The sequence below is a fragment of the Peromyscus eremicus genome, chromosome 8a (assembly GCF_949786415.1).
Source record: "Peromyscus eremicus chromosome 8a, PerEre_H2_v1, whole genome shotgun sequence".
NCBI lineage: Eukaryota > Metazoa > Chordata > Mammalia > Rodentia > Cricetidae > Peromyscus > Peromyscus eremicus.
In genome coordinates this window covers 73,560,166-73,576,871 of record NC_081423.1, presented here as the reverse complement: position 1 = coordinate 73,576,871, position 16,706 = coordinate 73,560,166, and the positions used below count along the sequence as shown (strand labels likewise).

The 16,706-nt window shown below is 38.9% G+C and overlaps 1 protein-coding gene across 1 annotated transcript in view; it reads left to right on the top strand.

The window, feature by feature from the left end:
* The window catches only part of Stxbp4 (syntaxin binding protein 4), a 153,876-nt gene that overhangs the window by 13,862 nt on the left and 123,308 nt on the right, over window positions 1-16,706 (top strand). The window contains exons 2-6 of the mRNA XM_059271512.1: window positions 3,428-3,510; window positions 3,929-4,056; window positions 6,032-6,164; window positions 15,353-15,459; window positions 15,626-15,845. Of these exons, the coding sequence (XP_059127495.1) occupies window positions 4,010-4,056; window positions 6,032-6,164; window positions 15,353-15,459; window positions 15,626-15,845 (507 nt within the window). The 5' untranslated portion in view covers window positions 3,428-3,510; window positions 3,929-4,009. The remainder of the gene's footprint in view (window positions 1-3,427; window positions 3,511-3,928; window positions 4,057-6,031; window positions 6,165-15,352; window positions 15,460-15,625; window positions 15,846-16,706) is intronic.

Genomic DNA, 16,706 nt, shown 5'->3' with positions numbered 1-16,706 from the left:
GTTAATACTTACTATAATTTCTGATATATTTTATGCCTACTTATTTTACTTTTTTAAAAGTTCTTTTAATATAGTAAAATATCTCATTTTAGAAATTATTGAGACTGTGAATTACCAAGTGTTAATCAAAGATTATATGCATGATGGGCAGATTTTTTTTAATCTGACAAGATTTCTGATTATTATAGTTTAATTAAGTTGTGAGAGAAGAGACTGATATATCAAAGCAAAGTTTTTTTGAAATAAATTAATCTTATAAAACAAAATGCTGTTCTGTAGTGTTCCAGTTTCTGGTTTTGCTGACCTAATCTTTCCTCTCTTCTGACTTAGCAAGCTAGATAAACAATATATTTTTAGTAAAAGAAAAAAATGTTTTACTTCTGTGTCATTCTGTCAAGGTGGTGGGGACATATGTGTGACTTGTGTAGAACATTGCTGGGACCTCTATTGATTAAAAGGCTTGCAAGCTTCTATAAAAGAACGGGGAACAGGGCTGGAATGATAGCTCTGTTGGTAAGCCCCAGTCCCCACGTAAAAAGTCTAGTGTGATGGCATCCTTTGGACATCCCCATGCTGAGGAGATAGGCAAATCTCTCTATCAGATCAGTGATCAGATCATTGATCCCCAGGTTCAGTAGGAGACCCCTCCTCAAAATGGAAGATGGAGAATGATTAAGGAACACACCTGATGTAAACCTTTCCACAGGCACTTGCTGCACACTCACATGTGCACATACTACACAAACACACACTACACATGCATAAGTAAATTTTTAAAAAAGGTAGTAAGCAAGCATGGAAGAAGGAATGTACATAAAAAATAAATTTAAAAAAATCTTGGATTTGGTTGGGGAGATTGCTTATTCAATAAAATGCCTACCATGCAAGCAGGAAGTCCTGAGACTGGATCCCCAGAATGCAGTCTACTCTTATTATCAAAGCCCTAAAGCTCACTGGCCAGCTAGCCTAGCTGAACTGGTCAGTTTCAGATTCACCAAAACATGCTGTCTCAAAAAGAAAGGAAGGAAGGAAGGAAGGAAGGAAGGAAGGAAGGAAGGAAGGAAGGAAGGAAGGAAGGAAGGAAGGGAAAGAAAGAAAGAAAGAAAGAAAGAAAGAAAGAAAGAAAGAAAGAAAGAAAGAAAGAAAGAAAGAAAGAGGAAAACTTAAAGGGAGAAAGCAGGGAAGGAGAGACACCTGACCTGACATTGATTTCCAATTAGAGGCACCATGTACCCATGTGAATGCACCCACATTCACAGAGCTGCATTAATGAGGCGCGCGTACACACACACACACACACACACACACACACACACACACACACACACTACCATTTGGATGCATAAGATCAAACTCATGCTATTATGCGAGTTTCCATACTGGTGTCTTCATGTAAAAAGGTAATATGTTACTACTGTTAACATGCATCCAGTGTGGGATTGAGAATGACCTTTTTCATATAAGTTTATTTCATAGCATGCTAGAGTAGAAAAGGCTTGGTTTTGAATGCTAGGAAAAATAATTTAAGTTACACTTTGCACCTGGCTTGTGATAATAGGTAAGTCATATACTTTCTCTAACTTTTGTGTAAAAATTAGATGAATATTGTTTGCCTTGTGAGGCTCCTGGAAGAAAAAACCTCCAGTGGCCCCCCAGGCTCTATTGCTGTTAGGTGATGGCTCTGGATTCTGGGATAGGCCTGCTTCCTCCATACTTCCTCAGTGCCCTTGTGTCCACCTCTGTCAGCACACTCACCTTCTGGCATCTGTGTCTCTGAGGCTAGTTTCTACTTCTTGTTCATCTGTAACTGAATAATGCACTGCTCAGCATGTTTAGGTGAGTGAAATAATGTGGGACACTTACATTTTAACATTTTGAAATAGAATTTCTTTTAAAATGCTAGTTTTGGCATTATGTGAAATCCGGTATAGATCTGGATGTGTTCCCGGGAGACTTGAGGACCTATGTCCTATGAGGACAAACCACCACTAGATGGGGATCTTAGTCATTCTAGTAACCAGTAGACAGACACTGGGGTTTTCTTTTCCTTTCTTTCTTTCCTCCTTCCTTCCTTCCTCCCTTCCTTTTTCATATTGCCCTTTGGGCTAGGTGTTGCTATTTCTACATGAGATGATGCCGAAAGACTAGTTGACTTATGGCAATATTGTAATTTGAACTTGATTCTTCAACTTACATCTATTACATTTCCTGTGATATAAGATAAAATAAATGCATCTGAAATAGTTTATATAATTTTTGTCACATGGTGTCGATAACAGTAGCTATTCTTACTTTATATCTGAACATCCTTTCTTGAGGGCTGTGACTGTCCTGTGCTGCATTATTAAAGCAATTGAAAAGTCCGTGCAAACACTCTTAAGACTTGAACTCCATGGCTACAGTGGCTCCAGACTCCGAGTCAGTATTAATCAGAGCTCTTCCTTCAAGTCATCATCTCTCCTTTCCTTAGGGGTAGTACTGAGTGACTTTCTTGCCACTGGAGTTTTGCTGATGACAGTGCAGTGTCTTGGTGGCATCATTTCTCTGGCCACTCATGATCTGAGTGCCTCCAGTGTCCCACTTGCTACTGTAGGTGCTGGGAAGTTGAGCTATGTTGTTAACGCCCAGGGAGTATAACTCTTTGCCAAGCTTCCTAAAGATTGATTGTTGGTTCTTTGTCCAAGGCCCTTTCGGTTTGTATAAAGAAGAGGTTTTTATTTCTCCTGTGTACAGTGGTTGGGGGAAAGGTAGGAGAAAGCCCCTGGTTTTAGTTCTCTGACTCTGTAATTGATTTACAGCAAATGTAAGATAAAGGGAACTGTTTGGTAAGTTTCTACTACATGTGTGTACACTGGTGGAAACATCACTGCTATCTTGGGGCCTGTTGTATCAATGAAGCTGAGACTTAGTGAAGCCTGGAAGCATCACTAGGATGCTCCATGAGTAGTGAATGCCAAGATCTCTTCTGTAGGCTCCAAAGCCCAAGTTCTACTGAGGAAGCAAGCACTATGCATCCATGTGGAAAGCACAATGCCTCTGCATCTCCTCACTCAGTACTTTAGTTAAGAGGATTGTACAGAATGGTCCAGATGTGGTTTTCAACCCTCAAGTATTGACTATATTCAATCAATTATGCCATGTCACAGATTAAAAAAATTTTTAAGCGAAACCTGCCTTTTGGTTAAACTGACCGTTTGACCTTAGAATGGATCTTCTCTCCCTCCCAGGAGTACACTTGTGTGAGAGCTAAAGAATTACATGTAGTATGCATTCATGGTGTTGAAGGGAAGTTCCTCGGCTTCATTCATATTTCTCACTCACAGGTAGCAACTCTGCTTGAATGTAGTTTGTTTTAATTAAGCAACTCTGTATTATTCTCTGCAGAGTTATATAAGACATTAAAACCATGTCTTTTTCTTTTTCATAGGAAAGTGTTTAAGAAGCACGTGAAATGAAGTAATATGAGCTGGAGTCATATAGAATCTGCAAGAAGACCCTTGGGGGGAATTGGTGAGATAGGAATTTCTGTTTTCTTCAAGTATATTGTATAATTATTTTCCTGACTGTGAGCTCCATAGCCTTGTGCTCACAGGAGACACTTTCCAGTCTTTTGCATTTTTAAGTTTATCACTCATAGAAGTTGTAATCACTGCTGAAAACATCACTGTATTCATCACCTGTACTAAAGAGAATGGATTTAATATGTTCACAATGATGTAGGGATAGGTCCATCTATCTGTATAGAGATCTGTCTTGATGCTTCAGATGTTACCATTAATGACTAAAATGTCATAGCCCATGATAAACACATGACTAGAAATACATGGGCATATGTTGTCTATTGCCAAGTATACATAATGTCTTTATGTGACATTGGAACAACATTGGAATGTTCTAAGACTTGAAAAATTATTTTCTGTTATTCCAGTCTGAAGAAAAGAAGACTATTTAGACTCCTCAAGTTCTTCATTTACACAGCTATTAAATCCAAGGCAACTGTGGTGAAAGCATGCATAAATATACATCTGCTGCAGCATCATCCAGCCTACTTGAAAAGTAAGTTTTCAATGTAATTTAATATGTTTTGAAATGGGTACACTGTTAGGTTTGGTTTTGTTTTGTAGCTTTGTGGCCTAGGCAAGCAATACTGAGTAATGAGTAGAGTAACACGTTGTATTACTGGGGCTTTGGTGTGTTGTAGTGAGCCTCCCTACCCTGTGATCATAACACCTGAGATAATCAACTCTGAAACCTGAAAGGCTCTTGGCTTAGTTTTTGGTATGTGTTCACTTCTTTTCTCTGAGCCTGTGGAGACACAGCAATACCATATATCCGCTGGTCTCTTCACTACATAGTGGCCAAGAGGCAGATCTCAGTGTCACTTGCAGGGTCATTCCCCCAGTGACCTAGTGCCCTGGAACTAGGCCCTGCCTCTTGAAGGTACCACCAGTAACTTCTCAATAGCACTCCAAGCCTTTTAACGCAGAGGCCTTTGGGGGACACCTCCAAACCATAGTAAAATGTAAGTCAACACGCAGAGTAAACCCTGCATTCTCTTTAAAATTCCTTGTACGGATTGTGGGGGTTTGTTTTTTTGTTTTTGTTCTTTAATCTGGTTTGACACTTTTGAATTTATATAAGATTTGATTTTGCTGATTAACCATCCCCAAATGTCTTAAAACAATAAGCATTTCTTTTTTCCTTATAGTTCTATGGGCTGGCGAGAGATTCTGGTGGGCAATAGATGGCATGCCAGTGTCCAGCACCTCAGCTCCAAGGCTGGGTGGCTGAATTCACTTCCTTTCATCTAATCTTTCACCCTTCAGGAGACTAACTTGGGCCTTGACAAACACTGGCAGAACGGTTCCTAGCAGGCAGTATGAGTGCTTTACAAACATCCATCTTCCTCACATTTGATTTTGCTGGTGTCCTGTGGACCAAAGTAATCCAATAGGCAAGGCCAGATTCAAGTAGTAAAGATAACGCTGACCTGTAGAAAGGCCCCTTACGAAGTAGCGTGTGGACAACAACCAAAGAAACTGGTAAATATTTTGTAAACATATAACATATATTTTACAAGGTTCAAGCAGGAAGGTCTCCTCTAATCCTTGTCCTTTCCTGTGCCCTCAGTCTTCCTATAGATAATCCTTGTTATTTTTAATTCTTTTTGGTTCTCCTTTTTGCATAAGCAAATATATACACATGTAGATATACAAAAATATATAGACATATGTATGTATGTATATATTCCCCTCTCTAGAATAGTCTAAAGTATGTGTGTGCATGTCTGTGTAAATAACTAGAACAAAGGATTCTATAAATATTAAATGTATTAGCATTTTATGTTTATACCTCTTAACATGGGTCTCAGTAAGTGATGTGGAAGCATGAAGCCTGGCTTTGTTTTTAACTTTGCTTAAGTTTTGTTTGACCAACATGATCAGAAATAGAACTTAGTGACATACCTTTCGTAGAATTCTTCTGACAGTCCTTTTTTGGTGGCATTTCTCATGTGTGGCAGAAATTACAGCTGAAGCAAGTGCTTTGTAATAATAAAATCCTTTTCCTAAATTTAAAGGCTAACTTTTTTGAGATCCATGTGGCAGTAAAGTTATTTTGTTGTAAGTACCTACAAACATGAAGTTGTTTGTCTGATACATTAAAACATTTGGTTTTAGAGCCAATCTTATAAACAGCTAAAAAAAACAAAAAAACAAAAAAACAAATCCCAGGCCCTTTTTTAGTTAATCCCTGAATTTACTTAAACAACGTTTAAAAACTGCTTTTCTTGTATTCCTAAGAAATAGACATACTGCTGTCACTAATTGTTTCATGTTTTATGTGAGGATTTAAAATGCTGAAAAAAATCATTTGACTTCTTTTCTGTGGTACTCTTCAAATGTCGTTGCTAGTAGGCATAAACTGTTTTGCGTTATATAGATCTGACAATTTGATCTAACAAATAGCTGAAAGAAAACTCTATGTAGAGATCTCTAGCCTAACCTGTGAGTGCTAACATATTTTATCCTAGGGATCCTGCCTTTCGAGTGATTACAGTTACTAAGGAAACAGGCCTAGGTTTAAAGATCCTAGGCGGAATTAACAGAAACGAAGGACCATTGGTATATATTCAGGAAGTCATTCCTGGAGGCGACTGTTACAAGGTAAACATAAAACAATCAGTGATGACAAAAATCCACCAGTGGTAAGATTTGTTTTCTTCCTTTAGTAATTTTTTTTTTATATGAGTTGATTGTCCTCAATGAAAGACATAAGTGGGACCATTACCTTCAAAGACTTTTGCCCTAACGTATCAATAAATTCTCCAAGTAAGCCAATAATAAATATGTCAGACTCTAACTAAAGGTTGTTTAGTTACATGCTATTCAAATCATCTCTGAAGCAGAGTCAAGAGAACTTATATCTGAAATCATGTTGCCTGTGTGCCTGCTAAGTTTGGATCACATTGGTCACCTGACCTTGAACTGCATCTCTTTGGCTTCCTAAATGCAAAAGGAAAGGAAAGCAGCAAACTGAATAGTCTCATATCCTGATTTGCACTAATTCTTCTCGTTGACTCACTGGTTGACCTTCTCATTTGTCCACAAGAGGCTGCATTCAGCATCTGCATGAGAAACTAGGTCTAGAATTAGGAGCAGACACTGTCCAGCATTTTTTTCTTGATCTCATCCTTCATATACAAAGTGTGTGATAGAGCACCCATTTCTCTGTCTGGTGGCTAAGAAACTCAGGGCCAAATTTTAAACAAAACTCCAGCAACTTTATTAAAAAAAACTCGCTCTGCTATTGGCATGGTCACCCCTTTGAGGTTTTATTTATGTCAACCTAGATATCTTGATAAAGGATCTTCTAAGTTTCTTCTTAGAATTATTCTTTGGGGGCTTTGTTAAATAATTCCACCTTGCCCTTCTCCCACTGCAGACACTTACAGAGCAAACAGTTTGTCTTTTCAATTGGATTTTATTTCCTCACGAAGGAAAATCGGTTCCACCAAAATCATTGTCATAGTTGAGCTGTTTCAGGTTTGTTTATTTCACAAGGCATCTATACTGGCTCGTTTTATGTCAGCTTGACACAAGCAACTATAATAGTCTGAGAGGGGAAAAACTCAATTGAGAAATTGCCTCCATAGATCAGGATATAGGAAAGCTAGGGCATTTTCTTAATTAGTGATTGATATATAAAGGTGCCTGCCATCATGGGTGGGGACACCCTTGGACTGGTGGTTCTGAGTGCTGTAAGAAAGCAGGCTGAGCAAGCCGTAAGGAGCAAGCCAGGTTAGAAGCACTCCTCCATGGCCTCTGCATCAGTTTCTGCCTCCACGTTCCGGCTCTGCTTGAGTTCCTGCCCTGACTGTGGTGGACTGTTATCTGGAAGTGTAAGTAAAATAAATGCTTTCCTTTCCTGCCCAGGTTGCTTGCTGTTGGCTGTGATATTTCATTACAACAGTAGAAATACTAAGCATCTTTCCAATATACTTTCTAAGTTCTAAGTTATTCCAGTTTAAGGTATTATAATGATGTAAAATTGTAGCTATTCAAATTAAATTATTAGCCAAATAACATAGTTCAATGTTAAACAAATTCAAGTCTCCCCCCCCCATAATCTTTTTGGTAAGAATAAAGAAATTTACTCTCACTTCAGTTTTAAAGCTTAGAGATATGGATGGGTAGAATGGGAGACTGGAGGCATTCAGTATAGTTTAAGTTGCTTGCTTGCTTACCTGTTTAAGACAGAGACTTTAATTGTTTTAGACCTGGCTGAACTGGAACTTACTACATAACCCACACTGGCCTCCACCTCATGCCAGTCCTCCTAATTCAACCTCAAATGTTCATTTTAAAGGCCACCATGCCCTGCTAATTAAGATACTTTGGGCAGGTTGCAGTAAGAGTTCAAGATGCCTGGTAAATAATACACATTTGCTTTTAGAACAAGTAACAATTTATGCCCTTTTATTTCCATAAATATTTTAAATTAGACTAATAAATTGAACGTAGAAATTTTTTTTTTTTTTTTTTTTTTTTAGTTTTTTGAGACAGAGTCTCTCTATATAGCTTTGTGCCTTTCCTGGAACTCACTCGGTAGCCCAGGCTGGCCTCGAACTCACAAAGACCCACCTGGCTCTGCCTCCTGAGTGCTGGGATTAAAGGCGTTCGCCACCATCGCCCAGCCAACGTAGAAATTTTAAATGGCTTTTTATCTGATGTAAACCATAGCAGATTTAGAAATTATGCTCATAAGATATACCTTCTTTTTGGTTGAGGTGTGCTAAAAGACAAATCTTTCTTTTTTTTCATTTTTTTATTTTTATTTTATAATTTAATTTTACATATCAGCCATGGATTCCCCTGTCCTCCCTCCTCTCCCCCCACCCCCTAGCCCACCCCCCATTCCCATCTCCTCCAGGGCAAGGACTCCCTTGGGGATTCAGCTCAGCCTGGTAGATTCAGTCGAGGCAGGTCCAGTCCCCTCCTCCCTTCACCCAAGCTGAGCAAAGTGTCCCTGCATAGGCCCCAGGCTCCAAACAGCCAGCTCATGCACTAAGGACAGGTTCTGGTCCCACTGCCTGGGGGCCTCCCAAACAGTTCAAGCTAATCAACTGTCTCACTTATCCAGAGGGCCTGATCCAGTTGGGGGCTCCTCAGCTATTGGTTCATAGTTCATGTGTTTCCACTAGTTTGGCTATTTGTCCCTGTGCTTTTTCCAATCATGGTCTCAACAGTTCTCGCTCATATAATCCCTCCTCTTTCTCACCGATTGGACTCCCGGAGCTCCATCTTTAAACATCAGGGAAATGCAAATCAAAACAACTCTAAGATACCATCTTACACCTGTCAGAATGGCTAAGATCAAAAACACTGAAGACAGCTTATGCTAGAGAGGATGTGGAGCAAGGGGAACTCTCCTCCACTGTTGGTGGGAATGCAAGCTTGTACAGCAACTTTGGAAATCAATGTGGCGCTTTCTTAGAAAACTGAGAATCAATCTCCCCCAAGACCCAGCTATACCACTCTTAGGCATATTCCCAAGGAATGCTCAATCATACCACAAGGGCACATGCTCAGCTATGTTCATATCAGCATTATTTGTAATAGTCAGAACCTGGAAGCAACCTAGATGCCCTTCAACTGAAGAATGGATAAATAAAATGTGGGCAGTTTTCTTCATTTACCACTAGAGAGCAGCATGAAGTTTTTAATGTTCAGGTCATGTGCAAAAGAAGAAAACCAATTAGAAAAATTCTCCGTTCCTTACATTTATTTTTTAATATTACCATAAGATGGAATGCTATAGGCAAGTACAAAACAGATGTATGTTTTCTGTAAAGATTTTATTGATAATATGCTTCTAAGTAACCTAGATTCTGTTTTAAGCGAGCATCCTATCACTCTTGGTAGTGTTTATTTTTGAGACAAGGTCTCACTAAGTTGCCCAGGCTGGCCTTGAACTCACTCAGGAGTCCAGGTAGAACTTGAGCCATCCTCTTCTCTTAGCTTTCTGAGTATCTGATCTTACAGATTTGACCCACAAGATCTAATATAGTAATACAAAAAATTAATCTGTACAGAATTTGTGCATGATGGTTATATTCATAAAACAAAGGCTGCAAAGTTTTCCTGACTAGAATGCCAGACTGATCAATTGTTAATTATTCTGAATTTCATGTGTGCTTTAACTTGGCTATAATTTTTAAAATGTGTGTGTGTGTGTGTGTGTGTGCGCGCGCGCAAATGCAGGCATACACGTACCTATTTTTCTGTGTTTATCATATGTCTGCAGTACCTATGGATGCCAGGGCATCAGATCTTCTGTAGTGGAATTCTGTTAGCTCTAAGAGCTATAGGCAGCCTGTACGCTGAGAACAAATGCACCAGGTTCTGAATAAGGAGATACGCGAATCTGAAAGCCCTTTTCACTCCCTTAGCCAGTCCCTTGCAGTCTAGAGTCTTCAGAGAATATTACTAAACCTGTTAACCTCCACACCCTCTTCATCTTCACAGTCAGCTTCCTAATTTCCTGATGAAAATCTACACTTAGCTCTCCTAGAGATATCTCAGAACTAACATTTCTAAGGCACAATGGCACAATCCATGATACTCACCTCACACCTTTTTTTCATTTCTTCCCAAATAAAGCCCCTTCTCAATCAGTTTTCAAAGCTATGTCCCAATCATTTCCTTCTTCCTGTATCATAGCAACTGTATTCCAATTCATCTTAGCACATACTGCTGACCTTTTTACTCTCTTGAGCCCATTAGTCATTCTCTCTCTCTCTCTCTCTCTCTCTCTCTCTCTCTCTCTCTCTCTCTCTCTCTCTCTCTGTGTGTGTGTGTGTGTGTCTGTCTGTCTGTCTGTGTGGTATGTATGCTGGTATAGGTACATGTATGTGTACATGAAAACGGAGATCAGAAGTCAACACCAGTGTCTTTATCTATCACTCTCTGCCTTAACTTTTGAGACAGGGTCTCTTATTTATCCTAGAACTGGTTGATTAAGCTAGACCAGCTGGCCAGTTGGCTCTGAGCATCCACCTCTCTCTTCCTTCCCAGTGCTGGAATTGCATGCATTTTTATGTGGGTCCTGGGGGCTCTGTACTAGAGTTCTCCTGCTTGCATAGTAAGACTGAGCCATCTCTCTAAGCTCCGTCTTTAGTCTGTCACTGGTTTTTACTGGCACTCTCAGTAGCTTTATCTGCTCTTAATGTACCTGCCTAATTCCTCTCCCACCAAACTACCTTGACTAGTATTAGTAACCTAGAGGCCTCTGTGTAGACCCCTTTCACCTTCAGCTCTTCGTTTTCTCCCATCTCTACACTTACAAGCTTGTATTCCCTGTTTCTGAAAGAGCCAATTCTTCCTTATCTCCGTGTAGGTATATTGTTCTATTAAGCCGGGAACAGCACCTCCTTCTCATTCTGCTATTCCAGATATCAGTTTAAAGAACTTGGCAGAGGACTTGTTTCCTGTCCTCCAGTGCAACTGCAGATGAGGCCAGGTTTTATTGTTCCCGTGTGTGTGGCTAGCTCCTGTTCCCATGCTTCATATCACCTAGCTCAGTTTGTAATGGAACATCAAAGTCTCTGATTATTTTAACTAGGCTGAACTACTGGTCCCTTTGCCTCCTAATGGCAAGGAGGAGTCTGATTTCTTTACAGTCATTTCCTTAATGTGATTCACTCAGATATTAATGAATAAATGTTGCCATGATCAGTCTGTCACATTCTGTCTGTTTACCATTCCACTGCTATCAACTTCACTCCTGACCAAGGTGTGTCTCCTTCTTGGCCCTATGTATCAGATGATGGATAATATTTTGAAATTTTCAAGTGTTTTCTTTTCTTTCATTTATAATAACATAAAGAAGAAAACTTCTGCAAATATGAAGAAACATTTTATTTAGCTGATCCTAAGATATGTTTAAAATGCATATATAAGCGCTATATATAATATGCATATATGTAGCTGTGCACTGTATCTGTTTGCCTGTAAGGGTATATTTCCTCTCCTAGCTCTGAAATTGGAATGTTCCTCACAAACAATGCCATGTTGTACTTGGCAATATTCTTCCTTGCTACATAAAGAAATGGAATCTCTTGCAGCTATTATTGTCTAGATTTGATAAATTGAGGAATTCTTATCAAACTTGTAAGTAAAGACAAAGATCCCACAGTTAGTCATGGCTCACTTAGGGTGGAAGGCCATAATCACTTCCAGAGGTGGATATGCTGAGCACATTGCTGAACTATGATCAAAGCATTTGGAAACCAGTCCCATCGGTGAACACCGAGGAAGCAGCAGCACTTTGCCACATCACTCTCTTCTTTGTTGTTATTGTTTCTATTGTTATATAACATGTTACCTTCCTCAAGCTAATTCCTGGACCTCATTAATTTATTATGAGATGATTAGATTCCTTTGCACTGTGCTAGGGAACCAAACATGGTAGCATGATCTGGCCAACCAAAGGAATAAGTGTGACTCCTCTGAGAGTTAGCTCTGTTAATATTAATATGTTCTAAGTTGGAAAAGGGTGGAAGTAATGTAAGTAAGGATAGTCACTATAAAGTAAGAGCTATGACTCAAGTAAGTAAATGTGTGTTTTGTTCAGGAAAGATAGTGTTTGAGCCTCCTGTGAGGTGAGAGGGAGATAGGAATGGATGGTAGCATTCTTGATAAAAGTGGCCATGTGTAAAATCACTGAAATGTAAAGATGACAGCTGGTGTGAGGAACATTCTCTGAGAAGAGGATGAGGAATTTTTGTTCTGGGATAGAAGGTGTGTGGTGAAGCTAGAAAAAGGTAGTTGTAGCTAGTTTCCAACAGGCTTGGAAAGTTAAGGATTTTCAAATTTTTTTCCGAGCTGTGGGCTCTACTTCAAGAGCAGTGTAATTGAACTTCTCTTGAAGATGTACCATAATAATGAGACTGATTTGCCTTACTTTATTGTGTTTATTCACCTTACCTACAATGTGTTCTGCAGGTATTCTTTGGTTCTTATACTAAGCTCATATTATAGATACCAACTTTTTTGCTAGGAAAATGAATGGAGTCTCATAGATATTAAGTAACTTTCCTATGTTTACAGTAATTACTAGAGTTAAAAGAAGGCGGTGGTGGGGCACACCTTTAATCCCAGCACTTGGGAGGCAGAGCCAGGTGGATCTCTGTGAGTTTGAGGCCAGCCTGGACTACCAAGTAAGTTCCAGGAAAGGCACAAAGCTACATAGAGAAACCCTGTCTCGAAAAAACCAAAAAAAAAAAAAGAAAAAAAAAAAGGCTAATTTGTAGCTTGGGAAAGGAATCCAAAGACTTGCAGAAGCAACACTTCCTTTCTGAATCATGAGTTAGTTCTGTCAGAATCGGGCTCAATAGATAATATAATAATATGTTATTTAAAACCTTTATAATATAATAATAATTGAAACGAACAGTGATGGCAGTTTACAACAAGAACTTAAGTGGCCATGAATATATTATTATTTTGACAAGTACATTGCTGTCAAGTTTGAGAGTGTTCAAACTGAAGTTCAGCGTTTAGACATGCCTGGCATTTTGCCTGCCATGTGGTGCAGTTGCTCCATAATCTATGAGTGGAAGTGGTCTCGGCATTCCCTCAAGTCATATCAGCACATATATTGCATATTAATCCGTCTGGGGCAGAATTCACTCACTTAAAATACCAGACTTTTACAAAAATGGCCTTGTTTTCTTTCACATGCTGTGACTTTTAAACAGATTCAAAAATTTGTATGATCAGCTAATATCTTATTCTAAGAGGCAAAGAAAAACACGAACAGCTACAAATACATGTTTAAAACTAAAAATATGTATACTCACTAGAAACCTGTGGCCAGAGGCCTTCTCTCCTCCTCCCAATACATTCTGCAAAATGTTCCTTTAACACATACCAGTCATGGGAGCTGTATAGCTTGAGAAGAGAATGCAAGAGACTATAGGTCAGTCTAAGCCCTTTTGCCCATCTGGAGTTTTTTAGCCTTTTTCTCTGTATCCCGGCAGTGATTTTCTGTAACAGACATTAACAGATGTCTATAGTTCAGTTCCTGGTTCCTGGTGAAAGGATGTGCTTTCCCATCTCTTTTTCTCAGTGTTTGTGAAGATCTAGCTAGTAATGGCAGAGCTCACATTCAAATTCAGATCTATCTGAATGCTAGCCTCCACACCAGTCCCTCTCATGTGGGAGGCTCCTGCTGGTATGTCGACCTGCTTGATCACTGGATTATAGGTCTTGTGCAAACAGCCACAGCTGCCTGAGTTCATGGATGCAGTGGTCTCGTCATCTTCACTAGACACTGCTTCACTCCAGTTCTCTCTGACCTCTGACACTTAGAATATTTCTGCCTCATCTTCAGCAATGTTTGTGAACTGTCCAGGAGGGGGATGGTATAGATGTCCCATCTGTGGCTGAGCACTCTACTGACTCAGGTTAGATTTTAAGTCCAGTAACTTGAATTGTAGAGATTGTTTCAACACTATCAAAGTAAAGTGTTAGTCAGCCTTCTATTACTATACCATACCCCTGAGTTAGTCAACTGATGGTCCGTTTGGATTCACACTCTTCTATGTTTCAGTCCTTGGTTGATTGGCCCATTGCATTTGTCCTAAGACAACATATTCTGGCAGGATGTGACAGTGTGAAAATGCTCATCTAATGTCCAAGAAACAAAAGAGAGAAGAAGCCAGGGTCCCATAATGCTCTTTTTGGGATTGTCTCCAGTGCTTCCAATACCTCCCACTCACCCCACCTCTAAGAAATTTCACTTGCTTCCAGTAATGCCAAGCTGGGAACCAGGCTTCTAGCACACAGGACTTTGGAGGATACTCAGAATTTAATCCTTTGTCTTTTCTGTAGTTCTGGAAATAATATTTTCTATGTTTGTAGTAGTGAGAGAAGAGAACTACCTTAGAATCTGTAAAAGAACAGAACTTTCCTTCTCAGTTGAATTAAGAGAAAACAAAACAAAACAAAAACAAATGACTAAGATACTGGCCCAGCAACCACATCAATCTTGTAATTGATAATACTGGGTCATATGTATTTGGGACAGTCATGCACAGGGCCAGCGCTTAACAAAAACAGCCAATTAAATGACATGGCTATGATGCTATATGCACAGCCTAGTAGGCCTGGCCACAGGAGGACTAGCAAATTTAATAAAGAGGATGCTTGATTATTAACTGAGATTTGGATAGGATCAATATAAGGTTTCTTAACCTCATATAAAAAATCAGGGTGCATATTTGTGTGCGTGTGTACATTTTGTATGTCTGTGTGTGGACGTGTATGCATGTTTGTATTGTATGTGTATATGAATGTGTATGTGTGTATTATGTATGTGTGCATGTATATTTATGTCTCTCTGTGTGTAGGTACATGCTGTGTGTCCGTGTATCTTCATGTATCCATTAACCAGAGGAAAGATGCAAGAATGTTCATTCACTAAGGTAGATGAGTCTCCTTTTCTGAAATATTCAGTGTGCAGTTAGTGTTTGGCTTGCTTGATCAGTCAGACTCTTATCAAGCTCATAGTGCTTAGCTTTGAAAATGAGTGTCCTTTCCTGGCATACAGGCCTGTTGCCTACAGTAGGCAGGTTCATTAGCATGACAGTGTACTAATTGCATGTATAAACTATATAATTTTACCTATGTGTATTAGTTAACCAGGCACTATTTTAGCATTTTCTATGGAGATTCTCTAATTTTTTTACTCTGCTTATGACATTATTCATAAAAATTAATTATTTTTATTGTTAATTTTATTAAAACTATTTTCTTTTTTTCATAATTTTCTTTTTGACTTTTCTTTTTAGGATGGACGTTTGAAGCCAGGAGATCAACTTGTCTCAGTAAACAAGGAATCTATGATTGGTGTATCATTTGAAGAAGCAAAAAACATAATTAACAGAGCCAAATTGAGGTAACAATTCCATCCATATGATAGGATGAGTCATTTAGCATATATATGTAAATGTGATGATTTAGGATATCTTAAAGAAAGGTTTTTATGCTACTAGAAACACTATCTTTGAATTTACTTGATTGCATTTGTTGTATATCCTCAAAGTGATGTCTTTTCATCATAGGTCAGAATCTCTTTGGGAGATAGCATTCATCAGACAAAAATCTTACAGTGGCCATCTGGGAAATATTTGCTGTCCATCCTCATTACAAGCTTCAGAAGACTGTGGACTTCAAACCTCAACATTTAATCCTCTTTCTCCTCCCCCTGAAACACTAATTCCAAAGACTTCATCCACTCCCAAGACTCAGGGCCCAGTTTTACCTTCTTTTAAAGCAATTCAGGTAATCTTAAACTCCAGCTTCCTATCTAGTCCATAAATCCCTAATGTTTTTTCTAATGTTGGTTAAGTCAGTATGGAATTGCAATTTCATTAATAATGCTTATTAATAAGTTAGTATTTCCTTGAAAGACTTTTTTCCTTTTTAGATTTTTATGATGTATGCTGTGGAATAATCCTTATGCACTGTAATGATTTGTTACTCAAATTGGTGTAATAAAACGCTGATTAGCCAGTAGCCAGTCAGGAAGTATAGGTGGGGTGACCAAACTAAGGAGAATTCTGGGAAGGAGAAAAACAGAGAGTGGAGTTGCCAGCCAGACACAGAGGAAGCAAGATGAGAATGTCATACTGAGAAAGGTACCAAGCCACGAGCTAAACATAAATAAGAATTATGGGTTAATTTAAGTGTAAAAACTAGCTAGTAATAAGCCTGAGCTACTGGCCAAGCACATATAAGTAATATTAAGCCTCTGAATCAATTATTTGGGAAGTGGCCGCTGGGTATTTAGGAACTGGCAGTCAGGAGAGAAGCTTCCATTTACAAAACATAGATTTTCAAGCTAATGTATCCTTTCTTTAAAAACTTAATCAGAAAACATCAACATACAACCAGCCATGTTTAATTCTCTGCTTCTACCTATTGGAAGATCAGTACTCTGTGTGTGTGTGTGTGTGTTTGTGTGTGTGTGTGTGTGTGTGTGTGTTCAATCCTTAGTTTCTTCGCTATGTACTGAGACTAATCCTGACCATCCTATCTATAGAGAGTATTCCCCTCCCCCTCGCATGTGTGTCCTGTGAAATAGTTCACCTTACTTATTTGATTCCCACAAAATGAGGAATTTATATATCCAAATCAATTTAA